Here is a 26,488-nt window from a genome sequence, read left to right on the forward strand (position 1 = left end):
ATCCCCACAGAGCAATCATCAAACGCTTTGTCCCCTTCAGGCTGTTTCAGCTTTAGTCAGTGCAGGCTTGTGTTTTTAAACTGAAGACTGCTCAGGGTTTTCAGGGGGTTTCTGCAAGAGGAAATATGCCCCCAGTGCTTGGAGCTGGATCAGCATTCCTAACCCATGTGTGTATCCTTCCTTGTCCTTCACCTCAGCGCTCTGTTTCACTGTTCAACAGTTGTTTGGCATCTAAAACCAAACACGGAGAAATACTTTGATGTTACACGCTGACTTGATTCCAGTGTCCCGGAACTGGGGGACATTTTTTTCTCTGCTTGTGAAATGTGCTCTTTCTCAACCACAGCAGCGAGCTCCCACGTGAACGCGTGATCCGAGGGTACACGCTAGCATTCCTACCTAAGCAGCATCCATTACAGTGTTGGTCTCACATAGTGGGAGACGTTATTAGGGAGCTCATCGCCTTTCTCCTCTGAGAGAATGGATGTGTGATTATGAAGTCATCAGCCATGAACCAGTGAGGCTGCGGAGACGCACCACTCCTCATGGGTCCTCGGGGTGCCATTGATTGGTGACCATGTGTTTGTGCCTGATAGACTGTGAAATGGTGTGTTGCTGCACGGCTGTGTCACACCTGCGTCCCAGCAAGGTGATTGATTGGTTTGGTCATGTGGAATGTTCCCATCTGGTTTGCAGTAATGCATTTTTTTTTCCTCGTTTGTGAATAGCGAGAACTGGCAGGAGAATAGTTGGGTAGGAAAAAAGGCAAAGGCCAAGCGAAAGCAGTTTCCCCTTTCCACCTCCTCCTTTTTCCTTTTTACCGTTTTAGAAAAAATTCAAATAGACCAAGCCGTGGCACCTGATTATCCCTGGGGGGAATAAATACAATCAGGAAATCCACATCTCGTCTCTCACACACAGATAGACTTTAGGAGGAAATAACCTGTTTAGTTGGTGAAAAGAGCATCAGCTCATGATTGTGACAGTCACACACTTCAGGGCTGGAGACTGTGCGGCGCTAACTTTGATGTTGCTGAGAATTTAGGCACCTTTACTTGATTAGTTCCCTTTCTGGATTTCTGTCTAATCTAAAAACATTAGAGGTAACCTTTCTCCCCCCTCGAGCCTAATGTGTTGTTCTCTTTCCTGCATTCCTCCTGCTTTGATTTCTCTTAATCCTGGTCTGTCGCCTTTATTGATCTATTCATTCCACCTAATGGCTAATTACACATCAGGCTGCGTGAGCAGATGCATTTATCATCATAGTACGTAATAATCAGTGACATTTCAACAAAGAAAAAAAAATAAATATGCAAATGAGAACTCATTAACATTTGCTCTTGCTGTTTTGAATAATGTCACTGCTGACAAGGCTGTATGCAGAAATTAATGTTGAGCGGAGGGTGAGGGAGACACGTTTCTGTTCTCTGGCTCTGTCATGGTTCTCCATTCTACCGCTGCACCTAATGCTGAGCTTCCTTCTCTGTTTTCTTATCCACACTCCTCTAACCTATAACACCACCTGCTTTAATGTGCTGTCAGACAAAACCTGGTTGAAGCATCAAACATCTGTGACAGGACTCCCGAGAGAAAGAAACAAAAGGAGGCATTTTGAAATGGTGCACGGGGGGAAGTGAGAGTAAGTGCACGTCTAATTTCTTATTGTGCTGGTGTGCACACAGGCCTAGCTTGACTTCATCAGGTAGAGTATCCTGTTGTTGTTGATGTTTATTATTGAGTCATCACAGAGTCTGATCTTTGCGTTACAGAAAATAAATTAGTTTTTTAATTATGGGAGATTTGAGGAAGCCCATTCAAGTTGAGTCCAGGGGGCAGACATTAGGGCTTGTGGGGGATAATATTTTGCAGTTAGGTGCTAGTCATCACATGGGAACATGAGCGTAGTTGTCAAGAACAAACACTAGTGCTCAGTACAAAAACCAAACCGAATGAGCTGCCATGTGATGAGTTCATTTGGTTTATGCATTAACAACACCTCCTCATCCTGCATTATATGTTTGTTTTCATGGTCTTGGTTCCTTAGAGCAGGGAAAATGGACCAATTTTCTGGATGGGATAAAGAGGCTCTTGGAATGCATCTGAGAGGCAGCACAGCGCACTCACTAATTGGCTGTTTTTTGTGGTAAGGGCTTTGAATTGAGCCCGGGAGACACTTAGGTCACTACCTCTCACTTTATCAAAATACGGCGCTTGTCAGAATGCTATGCTATATATTGCTGCAGCCCCGTGATCAATAAGCGTCCCCCTCACCTTCAGTAGGAGCATCCAGCGTTATTTATTAATCTCATTTGCTGCTCATGTAGGTGGCAAAGGATAAATGAGATTAACAATTAGACCAGTTTTGAGTTTTTAAAGGGTTTTTCCACATCTGCCCCAATTTTAAATAAATACTTGGCCAATTCATTTACTTCTTTCTGTGTATACAACAGTAAGCTATTTGTTTTGAATTTGTTTTTTCTAGTAATAAATACTAATGATATCATTTTGCGTAATAAAGCTGCCATTATTTCTCACATTCTGTTGGCAAGCTAAGCAGATGTTGCTTTTTAACTATTATTATTATTATTATTATTATTATTATTATTATTATTATTATTATTATTATTATTATTATTATTATTATTATTATTATTATTAATAATAATAATAATAATAATAATAATAATAATCACAGAACTGTAAGTTGTTGTTACAATGACTAAAAAATATGCAAAAATATATTATAAGATGTAAGTACAGATGAGCTAGTGCTATAGGTGCTTGACAAAAGGGGTATTTGTTTTTCTGTGTCAATCGTGCAGCCCTTCACCTTGTATTTTATTCTTTGGTTATTGCAGAATGTGGATGTAATTGTAAACAGTTCAGTGAACACGCCCCTACTGTAGGTTTAGAGATGCTTTAATAGTTTTGTTCAGACAACATCTGGGTTAGAGAAAGAGAAACTGTGCCTATTTCAATTAAATCCATCCATGCCTCTTTGGGCAGATCACCTCTCTTCTGTCTTATTTTATACAGCGCAGCTCTGTAATGTCAGCAGAAAGAAAGTGGAAAGTACAAAAGCACAGCAGGTGTCATCATTAGGGAATGAGAGAGACCTAGAGCTGCTCACCACAGTGAAACCAGCCAAGGAGATCCATGATGTAAAGGACAACTGATGAAACTGCAAACTTCCTTGGCCGACATGACAGATGTCGCCAGGAGAACAGGACATCAGTGTAAAGTAAAGTAATGTTTTGAGTGTATAATGAGTTAAAACAAGAAAACCCTAGTCTGAAAGTGCAAAACCAGAAAGTATGAGGCCAAACGCTGACTGAATCTGGCCAAGCAATAGTTGAACACCAACTGTGACATGAAGTCCTATATTTAGCAGAAACTGGGCACAGATACGTGTCTCTCAGGCTGTGGGGAGCCAAATTATTTGCCAGATAATAATTAGCCTTTCACAGTAGCGTGACTTTCTATGTCTTCATAAAGCCTTAACCTCAAGCATCTTGACATCATCAATTATGTACAGTATTTAAACTAGTAGCTAGTCTTGCCTGAGTTAAGCTTTCTTAGCCGCAAAGAATCCTCCTAAGTAGATAACAGAGGGGAATTGAGCCAATCCAATATATTTACCACTGCAGATGCCAGATACTTAAGGTCTGTGTTGCGCAGGCTGTGTATAAATATATGTAGAAACCTAAACCTACTAAGAAAGGCTTGGCAAGATATTGTAATTGACAGTTTGCCGCTATGTGCATGAATTGCTATTCGAAGTGAGGAGAATGCATATTTACGATGTTGATTGAGTAAAAGTAGAACAAAGTCATATATCAAGTGCAACATACTGCTGGGTTGGCCGGTTCCACAGCCAGGAGTTTAAATTAGCTGAACAAAGTATATCGTTATCATACTGGGACACCATGGCCACTGAAGTGAGGAAAGTAGGTCTTTGGATCGGTTGACGTTCCAAAAAAAAGGAGACAATTCTCATCAAGTCAGACAGTAAAAACCGTGTTTTTATGACCCTGGGTAACACTGCTGCTCAAGTTTATAATAGTCAAAACCTATAATTGTAAACTGTTGTTCTCTAACACCTGGAAAATAGAAAAATTGCTGCATTAATTAATATTAATTAATGCAGCGATTGTTATTGAACTGCATTCACCTAAAGTTACATAAATGGTTGTTATTGCATACATTATTAAAATTGAATATTTATGTGTATATGGCAGTGAATTCTAACTTTTATTTACTTGACTTTGTCTCGCGATTAATTACTAGACTTTCTGTTGCTTCTATGTGGACCAAGACATTTTACACACCAGTCTGTCCTGGTGAGCCCCGTAACAACAGTGACCATCAATTATTCACAGCAGACATAGTTTGTGTGACAAAACACATGTTGCCAATGAATATTTAACTGTTGCACTTGAGCAGACCTTTACCTCAGAAGGCCTTTTAGGAATGGAACTGAACTTGACTGAACCAACTTCAAATATTAGACAGAAATTGTCTGAATGTTTCATCATGCTGCCGTGATGGTGAACGTTGGTGGTAACTGACAACTTAATCCTATTTTCTTATGCAAGACTGATTGCTCAGAAGTGTATCGTGTTACAGTTACAGGAGAAGCATCCTAGCCAGTTAAATTATGGTGCCTGATTTCCTCAGCTGCCTCGCTCTCCAGGGACGGTCTGCACAGATGCAGAACAACTGTCTCCTGCAGGACTGCTCAGATAAGCACAAGCTGATTCTCTTAGATGTGTCTCTGTTCACCTGCGCTTGTAAAATCTGTGCTCAGATCAGTCATTGTGTAACAAAAGACCCATGCTAGGCAAGTTTTTAACTCACAAAAAATATTTACCTTTCTCTCTAGAGGAAGCAGAATTTAGTTCCAACGCTTGTGTCGGCGCTTGTAATATTTGGGAGTCTGACAAAAATAATGTACGACGCTATTAAAGTTATTCATCATTCTCCCCAAAGAACTCTCATTTCTTTGTTTGTTTGTTTTTCCAGGGAAGTAAAAGTGCTGAGTGCGGACGTTGTGATGTGCATGATGCATGTGTGTTGTGTGCAGTGAGTTTTATTTTTCCCCTGATGGCTGCTGGGAACCTTCCTTTGAGGTGTGCACACATTGGATGTGACACTGATAGAAGGGCTCTGTCTGCTATGACTGTATTGCTAATTAATCCTCCAAAACACTGTGAACCTCCAACATTTTTATGTCTGTCAAGTCTTTTTTAGTTCATTTACATCCTTCTGTTTTTTTTTCTTCTTTTCAAGATACTGCGTTCGAAATATTGTCAGATTTGTTTTGATTTAAATATACTGTAACCATACTCACAGTGGAGAAGCACATTACGGCCTGAGTAGGGACCATAATTGACATTACACCAACTCTGACACTGTTTAGTAGTTTTGTGCATATTTCACTCTGAATGCCATGAAGACATTATTTAGAAATAAACTGGTTGGTGGAGTAAAGGTATGAGCTCATCTTGTGTGGAGAAATGTTATTGTCTGTTCATGAACCTCTCTGTCTGTTCCTCACTGGCACTGTGCAAAACACTGTGGCAAACTGTGTTTTATACCAAAACAATTGAGTTTCACTGTTTGGAGACTTCACCTAAATGACTTTTAAAACAAATGTGTACTACAGTCTTCTTACAGCTCATGATCATTGTGTTTGATTTTACAGGTAAATCAGAGAGGGCTACATTTCTCGGCTATGGAAGAGATCCAGGGGCTTCTGTCTGCCAGGTGAGTTTCTCAACAGCCTTTGAAAGACTGAGAGTCTTAGTGTATGTAAAAACAGGTTACTGTTGTAACAGGTTACATTCAAGCAAATGGCTAAAGCATGATTTAAAATGCCTTAATGTCATTCTATATGCATGTTTTTCTTTTGTCCCTGACACTGGACAAGTCCCTCAGTCACATTTAAATGTTTAAATTTTTGATAGTCTTTTTGTTTCACAGCCACTTTTTAAAACCATTATTCTATTCGGATCATTGAAATAGTCAGTTTAGCTTTTGGGCTCCATGTCAAAAGCCAGAGAGCCATAAACCAACCCACATGTGACACAATACACATTAATTCATTTTGAATTTATTATTTTTATTAGTTCTAACAATCTGTGTGGTTTCTTTTATTTGTCAGTCTTCCTTAAGGCCAGACATCCCACTGGCAAGTCCTAATTCAGTGACTACGCCAGCAAAGTCCACCGCTCCATTTTACTCCTTCACTGCAGCGAATCCCAGAAGACGTTCTCTACAAGAGCCTCCACCCGTCGGTCAGTGCAGTCACAATAATGCTAGTGACACAAAACATTAGTAAAAACATACTTATGTGATGGAATATAAAAGAATGCTCACATCTATCAGCACCAACTGAAAGCTGAAAATAATGAAATGTGTTTTGCTTGCTGTGACTATTTCTCCTGTTAGGATGAAATTAAAGAAATCTTTCCTCAAAGCATTTAGTCCACAGTTGCTGCAATGTGTAAAAAATATTCAGGATTCTGGAGTGAGTGTCTTTTTAGGATTAAGTTCACTGTTTATATTTTCTTGTGCAATGACACCCTCTGTGTAAAGAAAAATACGAGCTCAAGACAAATGTATATATTTAAAACAATAAACTAAAGCCTGTTGTTGTTTTTTATCTCCAGACACATGAAAATAAGTACACTGTAACTGCACCAACAGCTGATATGAAATATTTTATATAAACACACTTTTCTGGTCCATTTCTGTCTGTTTCATATATGCTCAAACACTAATTTCAGGGAGTGTAGGGAAGCCAGGCCTGGTTTGTTTACAGCACGTTGATAGTTGCTTCCCTTTTTGCCCATGAATGAATAACTGTGCTTTCATCTTTCCACAGATCCTCCACAAACAAAAAAGGTTCGCAAGGTCCCTCCTGGCCTGCCTTCATCTGTGAGTGGAAGATCATCTACCTCTCATATAAATAGATTTCACAGTGAGCTTTCTTAAGCAGACACACACACACACACACACACACACACACACACACACACACACACACACACACACACACACACACACACACACACACACACACACACACACACACTCACACACACACTTGCTCCTCACATGCCCTCCCTCTCACACAAAGAGCGCTTTGACATCACTATCACACTTCTTGGATGGGAATTCACTCGTTTTTTTGCGTGAGTCTTTGAAATAGTGACACTAGTAATGCCTGTTAACTGGGAAAGCAAAGTTCAGGCCTTTCATGTTTGTTTATATGCTTGTTGTCTAATGTTGGCGTGTTAAAGTCTCTGCAGGGTTCGTCTTTCTGTACATATTTGGCTGTGTGTGTGCATGCACACGTGCACCTCGAGGTGATTGATTTTCGGTGCTGCCCTGTCACAGTCTAGCCTCCTCACAACCTCTCCTGGGAGAGAGAGAGGCTGTCAGAGCGGATCCCCAGCTTTGCTCTTTTGATGTTTAATTAGTCATTACGTAGCCGAACAGGAGGACAGACAGAGATTAATAGCACAGAATATCTAAAATTTCTATTGGTAATGATCCCGGCGGAGCAGAAACCATTAGGATGCAGAGGAGTGTGGAACTCAGCTTGCATTCACTTAAACAGGGGGTGTTGAAGTTCATTAATATGCATAAATCAGTAAGTCAGATGCTCATTGTTAAAACCCTGGTGGACTAGCAAAGATTTTATTAAGCTTTGCCATAAATTCCAAGAACTGGTGCAAGACAATGCTTTTTTTCTCTTTAATAAGATTCAGCTGGTTTACCAAAATCCTTTTCTCTGAAAGGGTTCCCTTTCTTTTTTTTTTTTTGACGAGGGAGTCTGAGACTGGATTTGCCTTTCAGAGCTTTGATAATCGTCACCTCTACTGCTGTTAGTCTGAAATCAAATATGGAGCAGGCCGGGGAACATAAAAGGCTGGCATGTGTTTTGTTTCTGGATTTGTATTTGAAAAGAAGTTTGTCAGAACATGAGGGAGAGACGCGGTCTCTGGCAGCAGCAGGGACGTGCTCTGCCTTCCTCTTAAGTAAGTGATATATTTGAGGTCTTGTCAGACGGAGCGAGCGAGGCGAAGAATGGCTGCCTTGCGGGTTACATCTCTTTGTTGTGTAAATGGACGCTGGGCTTTTATTTGTCAGTACTTAACACATGGGCGCAGGTGCGGTTCTCTGACTCATAAGAGTACAATCAAGCAATACAATGCTAGATGGGGAAAAACAGTGACAGAGCATGGGATAAAATACAGCTTCTTCTTGTCACTCAGTGCTGCTGGAGCTTGGAGGAATTATCCCTGTTAGTCTTTGATCCCATTTAAAAGAATAGAAATGGGAGCGTTGAATAAAGGGGCTTGGGTCCCTCAACAAAAAACATACAGCCACTATTTTATAGGTGGCATATGTGCAAAATGCTTGGGTGGAGGCAGCAGAGGTGGAGTATGAGGACATGAACTGAGAAGTGGGAGTTACCTGTGATCTTTAAAATGCGTATAGTGTGATGTTTGCATGTTTCGGGGTGGTTGTCGGCCAAGACCTATGTTTGTGCTGCTCCACTGGAAGCCGTGAGGATGGTGTTGAAATGTGTCTGGGGAAGGGGCACCTGGAGTCGGAGCTACTTTACCAGAGGCAGCTGTGTGCAAAGCCTGCAGCGTACCTGTAAAGTGTGAATGCAGCTGCAGATGCCACTGAAAGCATTTGCTTGTGTAAGCAAGCACAAGTCTCACTAGAGACCTGAATAGCTGCTTGATTTAAAAAAAAAATCAACACACTACTTCCTATCATTATGTCTCCTGCTGGGAATTTTCTTATTTATTTATTTCATTCTCAAATCCCCTTTTTCCTTAAGCTCGTGCTCTCGCCTCCACATCTAATAATAAATGTAGGAGTTTGAAATCAGATGGGCAATGTAAGTTGCAAGCCCAAGCATGATGTGTGTGTACACTACATGATGGAGCTGAATCAAAATATTTACGGGAGCACATCCTCTGTGCATTCAGGTTTTGACACTGCTCTGCACCAGGATGTGAAGCCTATCTAGACAGACCAGCTGGTGATTGCAAACATTTAAATGTTTATAGGGGGTTTTGGTCTTATATACAGACCTCCTCCTCCCTCCGCCAAACATATACTGACCTCTCTGGGCTGCTCCCTGTGTACTTGCAGACATGGGATACGGCAGATGTGGTTCTTCTGTGATGGCTAATAAATTCCCATTATATTGTATAAGCTAGTTTTCCAGACACATGTAGCTGGGTTTAACCTACAGAAAGTCTCTGCTGAGATGTTTTGGATATAATCTGTTTTGCTTGACAGATAAACATCTTTAAATGGCCAAACATGAAAGCTTTACCATGTTATTTTTGTTACAGTACCGGCCTTGGCTATAATTGGATCCTGTTATTTGACTGTATAAAGTGAGCTCTGAGAGCGAAGGACAAAGCTTGTTGTCATCGGACAGACAGGCTGAGGGATGCTGATGGGCAGCTGCGTGGGCACCTGTCTGACAGAAGGGCTGAAGACAGGGGAGAGAGAGTTTTGTAGCTCATGGGGGAAAGTTACATCTTGTAGGATATTTATGGGAAGCTGCAAGGGTACTGTGTGTGTGTGTGTGTGTGTGTGTGTGTGTGTGTGTGTGTGTGTGTGTGTGTGTGTGTGTGTGTGTGTGTGTGTGTGTGTGTGTGTGTGCGCGCCTGTCAGCTTGTTTGTGTAAATAGAACCCCCCCCCCCTCCGTACAAACCCTTGTCAGAGGCACAGCGGCTCGATGTGACACTTCCTCCCTGGCTTTGGTGACGGCATGGCTGCAGGAGGAGAGGAAGAAAGTGGTGGGCTGAGATTCAGCTACCCTCGGGGACTTTTGCAAGCGAGAACCCTGAGTGTGGATGACAAAAAAGATTGACATTTGCTTTTGACAGATCAGTCAGACACCCTTGTTTCTAAGAGATTTGTACTGTGTGAGCTGCAAGAAAGGAAGTCTGCTCTAGGCTCTGAATCTTAAGACCCAGCGATGTTCCTTGCAGTGCTGTCTGGCGCATGACATTCAAAGGATATATTTTCTCTCTCTCTGTGTCTCTCTTTCGCTATCCATCTGTCTTTAGTGGCTCATAGATAGGACCTGCTAATATTGCACTACAACAGTAACCTAATGTTTGTGTTGCTGAGAGAGCCTCCTTTTTGTTTCCTTCTTTGAATCATAGCAGGGTGGAGGTAGTAATAGGTTTTGGTGAATAGAGTGAGCATGAAGAGCATCAGTAAAACACTGTGTAAACAGCTAGGATCCCTCCAGGGAACCTCTCCTTTGTATTGTACGTCTATAGGCAAATTTGATTTTAAGGTCACTCAATGTAAAGCTGGACATTTTCTTACCTTTTCTGGTGTAAAACCACAAACAGTACATTTTAACACCACAATAGAGAGGGTTAAATAGTATACCGTAAATAAAGGATTTGCATTTTTCACAAAGCAGTATCGTAATAACATATGTTCAGACATTTTTGTGTAATGGTGCTTATCATACAAGCAATTCTTTTAGAAGTTCCTAAATTCCTTGAAATACATTCTTTCAACACTGTTTAACTGACAGTCAGCTAGAGAGTATCACATCTTCTGTACAATCAAAACCAGAATTAGGTTAGAAGTTGTTAGAGCCAGATTGAAGGGGAAGAAAAGTACCATGTAAGAGACCAAACTGCAGAATGCGGGTGTTAACCATCGTCTGGTCATTGTGTAAAACTAACAAAACTTATGAGTCAGGCGTGCGTGTGTGCAGGAAGGTCCCAGTCAGTGCACTCAGCTCTGAGCCGATGACCGTTCTGCAGATAATAATAAGTCACCTAATGCTTTAAATGTTATGTCGCTAAAGACAGATGTTTACAGATGTTTTCAGTTTATTACAAATGTCATGTATATTCTGTTTATTGGAAGCCAGAAATGTGTGGCTTGTCATATATGTGGTTTGCAGATAATGAAATTGCTCACTTGGTATTTTAGGCTCCGACCTAACCCGAGCTGTTGAGCCGCTCTCCAGAGATGGCCTCATCAGGCGACTGATTAGGTGGACACCCCTGGCTTGACAGGGATGATGTTGAACAGTCGCAGCCACCTCTGGGACCGTGGGCTTTGTGCTCATCTTTGTTTGGGTTGCTGAAATTGACCATTGACATTAGAGGCTGGAGATAATAGAACAGATAAACAGGCCAGAAGGCTGACCTCTTTCATCTGCGACGAGAACAAGGAGTTAAAAGCGTTCGAAAGTAATGCACAGATTAAAGTCATTACTCCCATTCTGGCCTGTTGTAAATTATTCATGTAGGGCTTGCGTGAGTCTGCAGCATTAATGCAAACTTTGATTTCAGATTGCTGGCAGGCTCAAGAACACAGCCTGTCAGCAATCACCAAGGTAGAGTGTTTGTTATTTAGAGACCATGTAAGCCAGACGGCTCTGACCAGCACAGCACATGTAAGCCAGTCAGAGGTTATGTTTATTGTGTGTGTGGAATCAATCCCTCTAGTCCACTCCAGTGCCAGTATGTAGTGGTGATAATGAGAGAGCATCCTGTTTGATTTTTAGAGCATCATCATGTAGTTCATTCACTAGAGTTGATTTTTATTACCCACCTCACATGTCTCTTCCCAGCATCACGTTTATGCTAAGATATGAAACAAGATAAACCTGTGTGAAATTGATGAAAATGTAAGTTTTCTAGTTTTCTAGTTTCTGCTGTCAGAACAGTGAGAAGCTGTTGGAGAGTTTGAGTAAGACTTTAATAGATTTTGTGTCATTGTACATGATTGTTTTTAATGTGTAGGCTGATTAAAATCCAAACGTCATAAAACTCAGTTCTGCCCTATAATTTGTAGTATAATTCACTTTAAAAAACACGATTCTCCACAACTTAAATGTTTTGTGTTTGTGCTTGTACCCTACATTTTATAACTACAACATTTAAAGCAAGTATGAAGACTAAAGCACAGGCATCGTAGTCCAAGCTCTTACTGAGGTCACAGTGAAACCATAATGTTTTTATTTGTGGAAAAACAAATGAACGGGTCGGTTTTTATGAGACTTGTGGAATTTTAATCTGGAGTAAATACAGTGTTGTGTAAAGCTCCAGTTTGTTGTAGTGGGTTTCTGTAAATTTGGGATTTATTTAGGTTCACAGTGTCTCCAGTTAAGCCTTACACTCCTTGTCTGAGGGGAAGCCTTTGTTATTAAGACCTTTATAATAATGTGCTGCCCATCCCGCTGTCACAGGGCACCTCTGTGTGCTGTAGGACGATAAACCCATGTTTGTGATCCTAGCATGTTAACTGCTGTGGGGCTCGCCATGTTGGACCGTTACCTAACAAAAGAGGCCCAGTCTAAGATGCCACCATCAGCAACAACCTCCCCTTACAATATAAACCTAACTAATAAACATTATCCATTACATAATTTGATACAGAATCAGATAAAAACGCGTTGAAATGTAATATTCTGAAACATTTTAATGCTTTTTAGGCATTAATTGGCTAATCATGCTTTTTGCATGATAATGAGTGTCTTTAAATCAGTTTATCCATGCCACAGTCAGCAGGTTGGGAGGGTGAGGGTCTTATTCCCTGGTGCACCCCCAGAGTCAGGCCTCTCTAATTGGAACCAGAGCGTCTTACAGGAAACAGCCTTCCTGTCTGATGACATCATCGCTAAATCCGTGCATGAGACGGGGAGGGAGAGGGGGGTCGAGGGTCGTGGCTCTGCTGTTTTCTTCGGCACCCAAACAAATTCCCGAAAAAAGCCCGGCGTGGTGACCAGAGTGGGCCGTGTGAACATGTGGGTGGAGCTGAGCCCACGTCTACAGTATCAGTGCTGCGTGTCATTGGTGCATTTAATGAAAGTTTAATCAAATGAAAACTGCATAGACTCTGTGTGCGTCTCCCGCAGAGGGAGAAAAAAACCGAGTGTCCTGACTCGGTGTGAGATGAGCATGATTCTCCCAAATTAATGCCTATTACGCTATTTCTTCCTCCTTTCATGTGGTTCCCTCGCAACGCTCTGCTGTGTGTCTGGACCTGCTTTAGACCTCTTCAAACATCCCGACCATTTTCCTTAAAGCATCAACTTGAAACGGCGCCAGATATAAAGCAGCAACAGTGTGTAAAGCCGGTGTTTTGGATGAGTTTAAAAGAGTCCCGGAGAAGAAAGGGGGATAAATAATAACAGCGCTACAAGGAAAAGCATAATGAAGGCGTCGTTTTCTTAGGGAAGTGGAAGCTTTCATCTTTCTATAACAATAACGTTCTCAATGAGTCTACAGGCCTGTGTTTAGTCCAGGAAGCTGCCCATGGCAGACATGAAAGGCTCCGGTTTGCCTGAACAGGCCTTGCTCTGGGTGGAACATAGCCTCTATCCTCTGCTTTCTCTCCCCCCACCCCCTGTCCTCCTACATGATAAAGGTAACGGGGAGCTGGTTTACTTGCAGCAGACAGGAGACCATGCTTGGCTGATGATGCTGTGCCCCTCAACCATATCCCGTCTGAGGCCCCCCGGGGCCCAGGAAACGCAGCATTATTTTCCGGCCCCGACGTCATGCAGCAGGCCCCTCTGCAGCTGTTGCGTGCTCCACGTCTCTGTGTTTACTGCCTCTTGTCGGGTCGTGGCCTCACTCCGCCGACACCGAAACTCTCGTGGTCCACGTTTCACACACGCCCTGTTTTCTCTCCCCTCGTTCTGTGGATTTCAACAGCTCTTTCCTCGCGCTCACTTTCTCCCGCTAATGACTCCTGATTGGCATGTGAGCCATTTGTGGGAACAGGTAAAATGTTTTGCCAGATGGCTGTGTTCCTAAAGCCGCTCTGCCCGTGGACTTGTTTAATCATCACAAAGACAAAAAGATTAGACACTCTGGATTAAACCGTGCGGTGGAGAACAGGCTCACCGCACTTATTTGTGCTCTCATTTGGTCGCCTTTGAAGAATCACACATATTCTTCTTATGCTGCTTAGAGTTAAATGATTTAGTTCCACTTTGTCTGGGTTCCCCTGCAGAAAATAAGCAGTTTTTAATGTTGGGAATTAAACATTTTTTTTCCTCTCTTTTCCTAAATCTGCTCACACATTTGTTTTCGGTCCCACCCACTTCCCTTTATCTTTTCTATACCCACCTCCCCGTCTCCTCCCTTCCCCCTCTCCATTTTCCTCTTTGCCTCAGCACTTAGAGGCTTAAGAGAGGGGCGTACCACACGGCCACTCCCTTCGGACAGCCTCCCCTTCCCTCAGTGTGCAATGGTACGGTCCTGCTTTGCATAAGTTTCCTCTGAGTGGGTCCTGTGTGGAGGCCAGTACTGAAAGAATTATTAGTCCCTTTTGAACGGCTTGGATGTATGTGTAGAGACGAAGCCATTGTGCTGCTGCAGTATACCTTTATCACTTAGATTGTTAACGCTATAATGTATTGCGCTTATCCTGTCCCTGGAATGGGCAGTAACTCTTTAATGTATTACTACAACGGGAAATCGGTGAGTAGTCTCTTTGGGAATGTGTGTGTCTGTGTGTTGCACGGAGAAGAGCTGGAAAAGTGTGTGTGTGTTCTACAGTTTGGTCTGCTACTCTGTCCGATTGTCTTTAATGTTTGTATTTAACTGATTATAAAAGCAGCATGTGTGTGGGTGTGTGAGTGTGAGAGGCTGCATGTGGCTCCTTATTTTCCATTACATCAGGTAAAGCTGTGACAGCAGAATTAAAATCATGCAGCTAACTGGTTTTAACTGTGTGCTAAACTTGTATACAAACCTATTTAACGCACTGTTATTGGGCTCTGCACCGGCTCTGCATAAACAAGTCAATTTTTCAGAGAGCCATGCCTCTTTCATAACTTTTTCCCATACACACAATGACACAGCGTGGCATAAAAAAGTTTTTGCAGCCCTGAATTTATTTTTACTGGCTGGTTTTCTTGAGCTCTGAGACTGGGTTGAAATAATAACAAGCGGGAGTCTGGGAATGATTAAGGGAAAGAGGCTGCCTGTTGAGGTTATACTTTCCTGTTTGCAGATTGAGCTCCAAGCACCAGTGTTGCTGTTATTCCATCTGTTTTTAATCACTTTGGCATTCTTGACGCCACAGGAAGCCTAATGTGTTTTCTGAACTTCTCAGTAATGACCGCTTTGATTTTTGTTACTCTGAAAAGTTTTCTGAATGAGTCCTTTTTTGGGGGGGGGAAATTACATGTGCCGCGTGTTTGTTCTGCAGTTGGACTTGAAGGAACTGTTTAACAGGTAGTGTTTATAGATAAAATGCTTATAGACAAAGTTTTCATTGCGATGGTTCTTTGAATCTATATTTAGGGATATATGCAACAAGACTGAATGACTTGTGCAGTGCATTTCAGTAATCCTCAAGCAATGATCGTGTCATAAGCGAATTACCCAGACAGATTTCCACCTGTCACTGCCCGTGACAGTTTTACTATTACATAAAGGACGTGTGCGCTTGAAGGGAAAATGAGGAGGGTCGTCTCTTTATAATATTGTATTGAAAAGGTCATCTCATTTAAGCTTGTGTTTCAAGTTTCCTTATAAGCCATTATAGCATTTCCTTTGTTCCCACTGCACGAAAGATGACTTTGATCTTTTTCATATTAAGTATTAGCAGGCTTGTGTTACAGTTGGTGATGGGGGAAAATTGATAGCATGTGGACGGAATGGGCAAACTTTATGATCAAAAGCACTTGCTAAGATTTTTTTTTTCCTTTTCTTTCAAGGAAAAAAAACCCTTGTGCTTATTCAGTGCATCAACTTGATTCACATTAATTTGTTATAATGCAGGCTTGCGTAGCATGTTCACCATCTGGAGCAGTGGGAGAATGCACAGTGAGCCAATGGCTTGTAAGCTGGTGGCATGGAACCAGCTGGTGGCATGGAACCAATACAGATGGTGCAACTCACTGATCTGTCTTCCGTTCCCTATTAGTTAAAACGATAAATTTGTGGGGAGAGGGCTGCAGCGGTTGTTGGACCCTTTTTGTTGAATGCTAATCCTTCCCTGCTGTTATAACACTGGACCTGAAAACACAAAAATAACGTGTTCTCTTTGTGGGACATGCCTGTTGTTGTTTTTGTTGTGCAACAGGTTATATCACGCTTTGCAGGGGGTCAACACTCATCGTTTAAAGCTTATCCTTACAGCCTCAAAACGTGTACGTGAGCATTTATACAAGGCAGAGCCACTGTGGGGGTCAAAGTGTGTCTGTTGTATAGACACAATGCCGTAACTAGTTAATGAGGCTTCATTGATGCCAAAACCACTTTTTGGTAATAAAGTCTAGAAGGTATTATTCTGCTGCTCTATTTTTAGAGGATGTGACTCACAACATAACTTGTTCGTACTGGACTTTTAGTAGTCTCTAGATACTACTTTCTGTAGTATAGATATTACTTTCTGTAGTATCTAGAGGCTAACTGATTTAATGTCATGATTACATTTTTTTCATTGCATTTTGTTTGTGCTCATGACTTGTTATTCACCTGTTAATTTGATGATGGCTAAAACAGAAACTGTTACTTGTTCATCTTCCAGTTCCAAGTTCCAGTTTTTTTACTATTAGACTATTTTAAAGAGTTAATCAACTAATTGCTTAAACTGTTCCAAATTCACTTAGTGTTTCTTTAAAGGTTTTAGCCTTGGAAACATTCCTCATGTCAAATCAAGTTAATCAAGGGAACAATGTGCCAGTAAAAGTTTAAGCAGGACTGCAAGTTTAATGTCACACGTTTATGCATGAAAATAGTGAGCCCTTTATTTTCCAGAGAACTGGCAGGTAGCACCAGTGTTGAGCAACGCCCCTCCAAGCAGACTGCGCATACTAAGCCCTCTTGATTCCAAGTAATGACACGCAGCACCTCTAAAGCAGGACACGGCAGTGTGTTTGAAGTCTTTTCTTTGAGCGTCTTGGCCATTAGCCGAAATTTTTTCATCGTTTTATTTATTTATTTTTCTTTAAATGTCCTCTCTCTTCCTTTGATTATATCTTCTGCTTGCTGCCAGTTGACAGACTGTGTTTCACCAGTTGACTCTTTGATTGGCATGACATGAGCTTCAAAGGCAGATAGTACAGTCTTGGAGATGTGGTGAAAGGTGTCCAGGATATACTGTAGGCGCCGCTCAGCTAAGAAAAGAGTTGTTGAAAGTTGAAAACGTCAACAATGAGTCCACAACTCAAGTCAATCATTCACATATCCGGAGGTCTCATTTTCCCTTAACACGCAATGTAGTATTTACCGTTTCACATATTTACTATACACACTGTTGCTTAGTGATGTGTACTTATTGGTTTTGGGTTTTTTGTATATAAAAGTATTAGAATGGATTGTGTTTATATTGGGTTAAACTGAAATTGTGCAACTTGAAACAGGTCTTCGTAATTTAGGGTCATTTTTATTTTACTGGTCCTGAGTTTAGGATGTGTGAACGTTTATAAAAGTCGGGGTACAGAAGGGGATTTATGTGCTAATAAGAAATAACCAGTGGTGCTCAAATAACTGGTGTTGGTCTGTGTTGGTGTGTTGGTCCGTGTGACTGACGGCTTTTAATTAATGGCCTTGTAAAAGGAAACCCAGGCGGGACTTCTCTTCCTCGGGCTGGCGGAATGAGGTGCCCAGTGTTTTGGATGGTTTATTAATGCTTTGACTGGTTAGTCCAGGGTAGAGAGGACAATTAGCATTGCCCCCTGCCATATGCTGCCCATTGAGCATCTGACACAGGCAAAAGACAAAAGCCTGGCTCCTGTTTGAGGCTAACCTGAGCCACAGAACCACCATCAACCCCAGTCACATGTGTAAGCCAGAGGACCCAGGAGAGCTCCACCCCTCCCAGAGCACTTTAATTACACACCCAGACAACAACACGCCGGAGTCCTGCTCACTCAGCAAAGCCAGACCGCTTTGAGTCCCCCCTTTTAGTCTGCATTGATATATAGAGTTCACATGTGCGAGCAAGACACCCAATTGAACTTGTGCGTGCGGGCTGTGATGCATAGTTTCCAAATAGCAGTGTGTCATTAAACAGCTTAGGCAGTAAAGAGTTAACTAGCTCTGGGGTCAGCACATCTGCATACATTTTCGGAGAGTGAGCTGTCTTAATGCCAGCGTCTGAGCATTTTAAGAGCGTCGCATCGGTCGCAGGCTGGAAATGTGCAGGTGGAATCCTGGCGGGCCTGGTTCTGATTAGTGTTACACGGCGGTGGGGTCGTCCGGTCCCGTCTGCGGGAGAGGGAATTTATTCAGACCTCTCCATCCTGCCCTCCCCTGAGCTCCCACTCGCTCCCTCACCCTCTCTCTCTCCATCTGGAGTGGATGAAGTCAGAGACCACATCACTGGTGTTTGGCCTCCAGTGTGTTTGATCCTCCCGCCTTGCTTGGCACACACACACAGCTGTACAACAGCATGCCCATTGTGCCTCTCCTTTCACTCTCCCGCCAGCTCGCAGGTACAAATATAAAGGAGGCAAAGCAAGCTGCTTTTGAACCACTTATTTGATTTCTGCCTCTCTGGGAATGCTGTAATTTGCCAGGCATTTAGTCTGCGCATGTAAGCGGGTATCATTATACTTCCATTAGAGGTTGAGTTGATCTGAAATGCAAATACCCCTGATAATCCACTCCTCCCATCATGAGCTTGATTGCTTGCTAGTCATTAAAATTTGTGTGTGTTTGTCGTGTTAGGGCAACATCTACTGCACATGTGGTTTTACTTGTGTGTACGCACATGCACATAATATCATATAACTCTACGTACCCAAATTCATAATTGTGATTGAACCTTGTATTTATCCTGAAAGTGTTTACTTCACTAGACATAAGATGGATTTAGTCATGTCCCTCTTCATATGGAAAAAATGCTCAGTTGAATAAATTGCTTAGTATTTTACCGTATGTTGAGCCAACTTGTTAACATTTGTTTTCTCCTGGCAGGTGTACGCACCGTCTCCAAACTCAGAAGACTTCAACAGAGATTCACCCTCTTACTCGTCTCCCAAACCCTCTAGCAGTATGTTCGCAAGCACTTTCTTTGGTACGTTCAAAAGACAGCAGAGATTTCTTTCATTCCTAATGGCTACAGGTGTCAAAATAAATTTCTTTGCCGCTGGCTTTCTGTTTGCTTCATGGATCACCATTTGTCATATTATCATCATGATGACAGTTGTCATAGTGACAAACAAACGACAACAGTATTGTACCAGACTAATTGCTGACATAATATTGCCAAACACAGTCATGAGTCTGTGTGAAAATACTAAACTAAATGTTGTTGTCCTTAATTTCAATTCAATGTCAATGTCTAAATACAAATGATCATGTACTGTTTTTTGTGCTGTGTTGCTTAGATGGTACCCACAGTTCTTCGGACCCATGGAACTCGTCCAATGGGATCAGTCAGCCTGCCTATGGGGGGATGCTCACAGGATCTTCATCTCACATGCCACAGTCAGGAAACTACAGCAGCCTGCACTCACACGAGCGTTTGGTAAGCAGCACAGCTCCACTGACTGATACCTTTCCCCATAAATAGGTGCTGTGTGTTACTAGTGCCTTTGCTTTGTTGTCGCACAAAGCCGGCGTGTGTTGTTGCAGCACATTCTTTGCACCCTGTCAGCTCCGCTCTGTGTGGAAGTGTCGCACTTGTCTGGTTATTATCAGCGGAGACACTGCTGACCCTCTTTGTATCAGTCTGTGATCTGATCTTGTCTGCCTGACTGCATTAGCGGCTGTGCATCACCCTTTATCTCTGCTCCTCGACCCAGTAGTGTTTGCTGGTAGACGTTCAAGAACAAGATACTATACAAAGAATAAATAGCCTTTTCTTTCTCACTGAATTGAATGCATTTCTGTTTTTTGTCTTTCAGAATTACCCCGCACACTCAGTCTCCCCCGACATCAACACCAGTCTTCCTCCTATGTCCAGCTTCCACCGGAGCAGCACCAGCACTTCCCCGTTCGTCACCGCAGCTCACACCCCGTCCGTCAACACAGCCGATGGCGTCATGGGTACTTTTTTGTGTTAACAGTTCAGATAACAGTTCGGAATGACTTAATGTACTTATTGCTAAATGGCCATTTTATAAACTTAGTGTGTTTGGCAGTCAGGACAACTGTGACCACTCTTGATTTGTCTAAGTCACTATTAAAGACTCCTTCTGTGTTTTATTAGCTGCTGCAAATCGGGGGAACGCCACTGGAAGCTCACAGACTGGAGACGCACTGGGCAAGGCTCTGGCCTCGGTGAGTTCCAGCCTCCCCTTTAACATGGTGAACATGTGATTTTTGTTTTGTGTTGAAATCGAAATACAATACCAGTCATTTCTGTCTCTAAGAAGGTGACCTCAGTAATCATGCAGGGAATTAAGCACTATGCTGATGCTGATTAAAAAAAGCCCTGAGGACATGTTTGTAGTTGTTTTTGGGCCTAAGCCTGGATAATTGTGGGCTTAAACTAAGAGTATTCAAGAAAGGGATACATAAAAAATACGCCTAAAGCCAGTGGATTACTCTTTGTAAAACTAGCCATGGGTGTCATCCTGTAACGTATCATGTAAAGCTGTGTAGCTTACAGAGGTTCATTAGAAAGATAGACACAAACTGATTGATAAATAATCTGATTTGTTAGTTTGTCACAAAATGCTTTATTGTTTCCTCAGAGTTACAGAAAAAATCTGGATGCAAAACTCAAAACAAAACAAATAAAGACGCTTTATTCAGTGTTTCACTTGAAATCATGATTTCTATAGGGAGCTAGAAAGTATAATTCTTTATTATAAATATATATAAAAGCACTATATACCTTCACTGTTCCTCATATGGCCTCAGTGAAATAAAATCTCATCTCAACTGCATTTGCTACGTCCACTTATGCAGATTGGACATTTCTTTTTTTCATCAGTATATCCGCAAATAATTTAGGTTTATTATGTTGCATAGACATGATGTGTGCATTAACATATTGGTTTGGATTTAGCAACATTTTAATTCCACACGTCCAAGCACCAGCTGTTCATTTAGAAAGAATTTCTTACTAGTCTGAATCCAAAATATGAGAGTTTAGAGATGGTAATAACAAATTAAGTCCTTTATATTTGCAGACTCAATTCTATTAGCATGACAAAGCTGGAATGAAATGGACACGGTTGGACTGGGTGGGGGTGGGTGGATGGAGCAGGGGGCACAGGGGAGTTCATAACTGCTGTGGCTCAACTCCACGGGCCGCCCTTTGTGCGCCTTTTGTTCTCCGCCCTTTTAAATTGGCCGTGCTTATTGGCCCCATGCCGCCTGCGGGAGCGTAACTGATCATGAGGCGGAGCTTAATTTATTCCAGTAAAATGAGCCATGTTTCAGTTGGAATGCGACGTTGGTAGCCGGTGAGGGAAAAGAATGGAAAGTCATACACTGTCAGGTCAGAAGTCACGGTCATAAACGACTTGCTAAGAAGTGTTTGGAAAGTCAGTCTGAGTGCTTCTGGTCCAATATTATGTGTCCTTAGTTTCCGACTGAATTGCTCGTCAGAGAGTAAAAATGCGGAACACGGAGAGGAACACTGAGATGTAGAAAAGCAGTCATTTGTCTATTCCCTCTCAGTGACACACTTCAGTGGAACCCCCGCCCAAGTTGATTGAAAAAGCAAAGCCCAGAGATCACGATTGAATAAGGAGATTATTCATAATGAGTGTGTTCTATCACCCTGCTAGACGTCCAAACGCTTTCCTGCAAACTCAGTTTGATCTACACTCTATCTGCGTGTGTGTTTTCTCTCTCTCTCTCGCTCTGCTAATTATTTGGGATCCACTCATAATACCCTGAGTTCTCGCAGACATGTTCCATTATGGCACAGTATCCTCTTATTAAAGCACAAAAATGAGGGATGTGTTGGTGCTATAATCCAGCATTAGTTTAAACAAATGAAATCCCAGTGCAAGTTTCAAAGACGTAATCTCCTGATTCCCCTGTGATTGACATGTCATCCTGAAACTCAGTGACCTCGGTGTAACCTAGCAGAGAACGCACAGGCACAATAATGTTTGTATGATTTGGCTCCTGTAGCAGTAAAGTTAAGGTAATGCCCCAGTAGCAGTCCTCCTGGACGCTGTGATGTTTAAAAATATACAAAAATAAGAGTTGTTTGCAACTAGTTTTGATTCATGGTTCACAGCAGTTTCCAGCTGCAGCCTGAAATGCCCTTGAGATTGTCCAACAGGGTTTTCAGGTTGGGCATCTGCACTTGTTAGAGACTCTAGATAAAAACTAGCAAGTACAGTACATACATAAGGTTTTCCCTCAGGATGTTGGATTTTAAAGTTTATTTGCCACGTACTTCACTGCAATGTTTAAATCGACACTGACAACTAGACTAATTACTAGAAGTAATGGATAGCTTTCCTTCTTCTGCTTCCACAGATTTACTCTCCTGACCACACTAGCAGTAGTTTTCCATCCAACCCATCGACGCCTGTGGGTTCTCCTTCACCCCTGACGGCCACAGCAGGCGCTGCCACAGCAGGTTCCGTGGTGACTGCTTCTGGAGCCCCGTCTGCGAGGCCAGGTAGAACACCAGTCAACATTATGCCATATACAGCTCCATCACATGCACTGTACACTTCAGCAGCAGGAAATATACAATATGTAATATGGAAAACAGGCTTTTTAACTGCTGGTGACAGCCACCCATCAGATTGTATAAGAATTAGGCCTTGACCTGAAATACCCCAGCTAATTAAGAAGCCTTCATGAATATGACTTTCATTAATTTAATTACTTTAATGTGCTGCATTAGTTGGATTAATTAAAGCCTAAGCACATGCAAGTGTAAAAAGTTGCCCTAAAACTTAATTTAATACCTCTTTCAGCTTTAGAGTAGCACTAATCATTTGCTACGCCATGTTTTATCTGTGCCGAGAAGTTAATGCCATTTTGACAATAATCCATTCTAAAGGAAGCTTGGTTTAGTCTAGATAGTGGTGTACGTGCATGCAAACAATATTTGTGACAAGTAAATCACACACAATATGCAATTTTTATTAAATACATTTTTCTGAGGCCGTGTCCAACAAACCTTAATCTCAAGCTAAGAGAAGGACGCCTCGACTGGGCCAGATTTAGCCACGAGCCGTGAGAGTTAAACTAAAAGCACAAAACCCATGGACTGGATTCTGTTGCTGCAACTGTTCCTTGAACGGTGTCTGACTCGCTGGTCAGACGTTTACAACATGGCTGAGGAAGCTGCTGCACATTGACTAGCGATGATATCACTGACTTGTTTGGGTTTTCGGGCGTTTAGGAAGGTCTTTGTTCATCTTCATAAATTTAGATCCTGTTGACAAGAGCTTTGGAAATAACTGTTGCTTTTTGGACTGGATTGGGTTTTAAAGGAAGGGAGAGATTTATTGACAAAGTGGGCGCTGGGTACTTTAAGGATTTAAAAAACTTGCTAAGACAATGTTTGAAGTGGATTTTGAATTAACATTTAAAGTGGATGTATTGTCACATAATTTTGTTTTTCCAGACATGTGGTTAGCAGTTGATTTTTATTAAGGCTAAACAAGCTCCTTTTGAATTATTCTGGAGCCCAGAGCTAGATTACAGGTAAACGGGCTTCGCAGCAGAAAAGAGATGCTCCTCAGAAGAACTGCGGCTGTTGACACGTTGACACCGGGTCGACAGTCATGGAAAGTGAAGGAGGGAAAGCCCAGCGTGTTGTTTCAGCGGGCAGTTGTGTCATGTGTGGTAACGGAGTGGTGACAGCTGTCTCTACGTATGCCCCCCTCATCCTCAGCTGTTGCCCTGCCCCATGGACAGCTGCCCCCCTCCCAACACACGCACACTTGAACAGGCTGCAAAAGGCCTTGTTTATCTGCCACTGGGTGAGGACGGGTGGCCGTGACTCAGCTGATGAGGGCGGCTGTGACAGCCTCACACAGGGAGACCCCCCCCCCCCCAACCTATTTACAGTATGCCACACCTGGCATGTTGGTATGAGAATAATCATTCTAAACAAATACTGTTCTATTATTCCAATTGAGATCATTATGAATGCAAAGTGAAGATGATTTAAAGTGGAGGAAATGGGAATCAATCAGTAATTATTCACCTTTTAATGCTTTTGAGATTAGTAAGAGTGCAAAACCTCGAGGTGGCTGCAGAATCTGGCCTGATGTTGATGTTAGCCTCCAAATCCATTCATCATTAGGATTAGACCAATATACAGCGCATTACTCAAGACTGCTTCAATTAGCCGTCTCTGGTGCACGTGGGGACCAAAGCCCCGGGCTAATTTTTCATTCCCGCCAGCCAGCAGAGGCTCATGTGAAGTCCCCGTCTCATTCACCTGGGAGAAAGCTAAGGCAAAACAGAGGCTTTTTCATTTCCTTTTCAGAAAGTCTGTTTTAATAGCCTGTTAATTAAGGTCTGCTTTTTCTAAGCCTGTGCGTGTACAGACACACAAAAACCCCAGTATGGAACGCAGACGCTTTTTAAGACATTTCTTTGGAAAGAGTCAGTGGAAAAAGTTAGTTTACAATTTCCTGAGGTTAGAGGTGTGACTTTTTTTTTTCAACGTGCTCATTTATTGAAGTCTTGATGTCTATATAATGAATTGATCTATTCACAGATGAGACTCAGGATGCAATTTGGTCATTTGCAGCTTTTATATAATTGCTTGTATCAAGAATGAATAACAGTGCATTTTTCATTGCCTGGCCATTGTAATAAATAAAGGAAGATACACTACAACTACACTACAATCTGATTTTTGATCCACAATAAATGTTAGATAACCACAACAAAGTCTCCATCTGTAGTGTGGACTCTGTTCACCGTGGCCAAGGCTTTGTTTGGCTTCCCTCCACAACACTGACACCAGAGACACACTGAGTCCTGATCTGGAAACACCCACGTACATTTATCCTGTAAATAACCTGTAATGGTTACTGTCATATTCCATTAAGGTTATTTGATTGTATAATGGATTGAATTCGGCTGCACAACACCAGCGAGTCACTTGGATGATTGCGCTTCAGAAAAAGGAAAGAAGGAAATGCACTGAAGCTGAAAATGTGACGAGCAGATGTGGATTCCTTCGTTTTCTCTAATTTACTGTACAGCAAATCAGATGGGCTTTGTTTACTGGCTTGTAATTTAACTTTTGCCCTAAATAGCTGTACAGTCCAGCGTGAACTGAATTGTGAATTGCTTGATTATGGTTTGTTTGAAAAAAAAAATCCTGCAAAACAAAGGCTCACTATCATAGTCACCGGTCAAAGGGTGTGACAAATACAGAATGAAAATGACCGTTCCTCAGTGCAACTCTTTTTTTCACCCGAGCCTGCAGTGAAGTGTGAGGGGGAACCGGCGTTGCCCTCCAGCCTCCATAGCTATGCTTATTAGTGTGCGGATGGAAGTGGGCGCCAGTCGAACCCTCTGCTTCGCCCTGTCAGGATGCAGTCCAGCCATCAGGAAGTGATGCGTTTGTGTCTAAACGATAAAAATATCTCACAGAACAGCACGAAAGCAGAAAATCAGGATGTCGGTGTTTGGGCTGCGTGTGTGACAGTTACTGAATCGGACGATCGCTGACGCTGACTGCTTCTCTCTCATTAGGCACCAACCAGTGGCCCCGCGCCGGCGGACACACCCCATCCTCCCCGACGTATGAGAACTCGCTGCACTCGCTGGTGAGACCTCCGTCTGCCGCCATCAATCCATTCAGTGAACGCAGGCCGCGGTAGATGCCCACTCTGGATAAGTCACTCGTACAGAACCGGGCTAGCGTTACACGCAGATTCCTGCCTGACAAATGTTTTTGCTGAGGAAGGTGGGGGGTGGAGAGTAAACCCAACTGAACAATACCGTCCCTTGGGGCTCGCCATCTGTCCTCTGCTCTGTGGGCCAGTCCTGGATGACAGTTAAGGGATAGATTTAGTTAAAGGGCTTGGTGTCGGGCTGGCAGCTGTTTGCTGGACCGCTTCTCCAGAATTCCTTTGCTGCCGCGGACCCATGCTGCAGATCACCGTTCATGCAGCCTACATGTGCTGTATTTACATTACGGCAAGAGGTTTTTTCAAAATAAAATTCCAATTCTAATTTTACAGTTGTATACAGGTAATCGTATAGAGAATGTTTGCATCCGTTTCTAGTCATTTCCTCAATAGTGTCTCTGTTGTAGGTTTAGGCTGTGACCAGTAGTGTAGAAGACCTTAAGAAATGTGCAAACTAAACATCTTCATCCTCACAAAGTGAACGGTCAGCAGCTGTGTGCTTCCTTCCAAATCTTGCCCTTGTGTGTGTGTTTGCAAAAATAATCTCTATCCACAGTTTTTTTTCTAGTATTTATAGATACTGATCTTTTCATAATCCTGTTTTTATTCTTATTTGACTTTGCCAGAAAAACAGAGTTCATCAGCAGTTACATGAGCATCTCCAGGATGCCATGTCTTTCTTAAAGGATGTCTGCGAG

The 26,488-nt window shown here is 42.3% G+C and overlaps 1 protein-coding gene across 9 annotated transcripts in view; it reads left to right on the forward strand.

Annotated features, from left to right (window-relative positions):
• Positions 1-26,488, forward strand: part of tcf12 (transcription factor 12) — a 53,143-nt gene that overhangs the window by 20,282 nt on the left and 6,373 nt on the right. For 5 of the 9 annotated variants that reach the window (XM_029143961.3, XM_029143957.3, XM_029143959.3 and 2 more), the window contains 10 exons: positions 5,705-5,766; positions 6,164-6,296; positions 6,887-6,939; positions 18,961-19,060; positions 19,374-19,513; positions 19,893-20,034; positions 20,198-20,268; positions 22,435-22,579; positions 25,633-25,706; positions 26,417-26,488. In XM_029143961.3, the coding sequence (XP_028999794.1) occupies positions 5,705-5,766; positions 6,164-6,296; positions 6,887-6,939; positions 18,961-19,060; positions 19,374-19,513; positions 19,893-20,034; positions 20,198-20,268; positions 22,435-22,579; positions 25,633-25,706; positions 26,417-26,488 (992 nt within the window). Of the gene's footprint in view, positions 1-5,704; positions 5,767-6,163; positions 6,297-6,886; positions 6,940-14,297; positions 14,509-18,960; positions 19,061-19,373; positions 19,514-19,892; positions 20,035-20,197; positions 20,269-22,434; positions 22,580-25,632; positions 25,707-26,416 lie in introns of those variants that run through there. The other 4 variants (XM_055507422.1, XM_055507423.1, XM_055507424.1 and 1 more) reach the window with 3 other exon arrangements.

This window comes from Betta splendens, chromosome 3 (genome assembly GCF_900634795.4).
Source record: "Betta splendens chromosome 3, fBetSpl5.4, whole genome shotgun sequence".
In the NCBI taxonomy this organism is placed as follows: domain Eukaryota; kingdom Metazoa; phylum Chordata; class Actinopteri; order Anabantiformes; family Osphronemidae; genus Betta; species Betta splendens.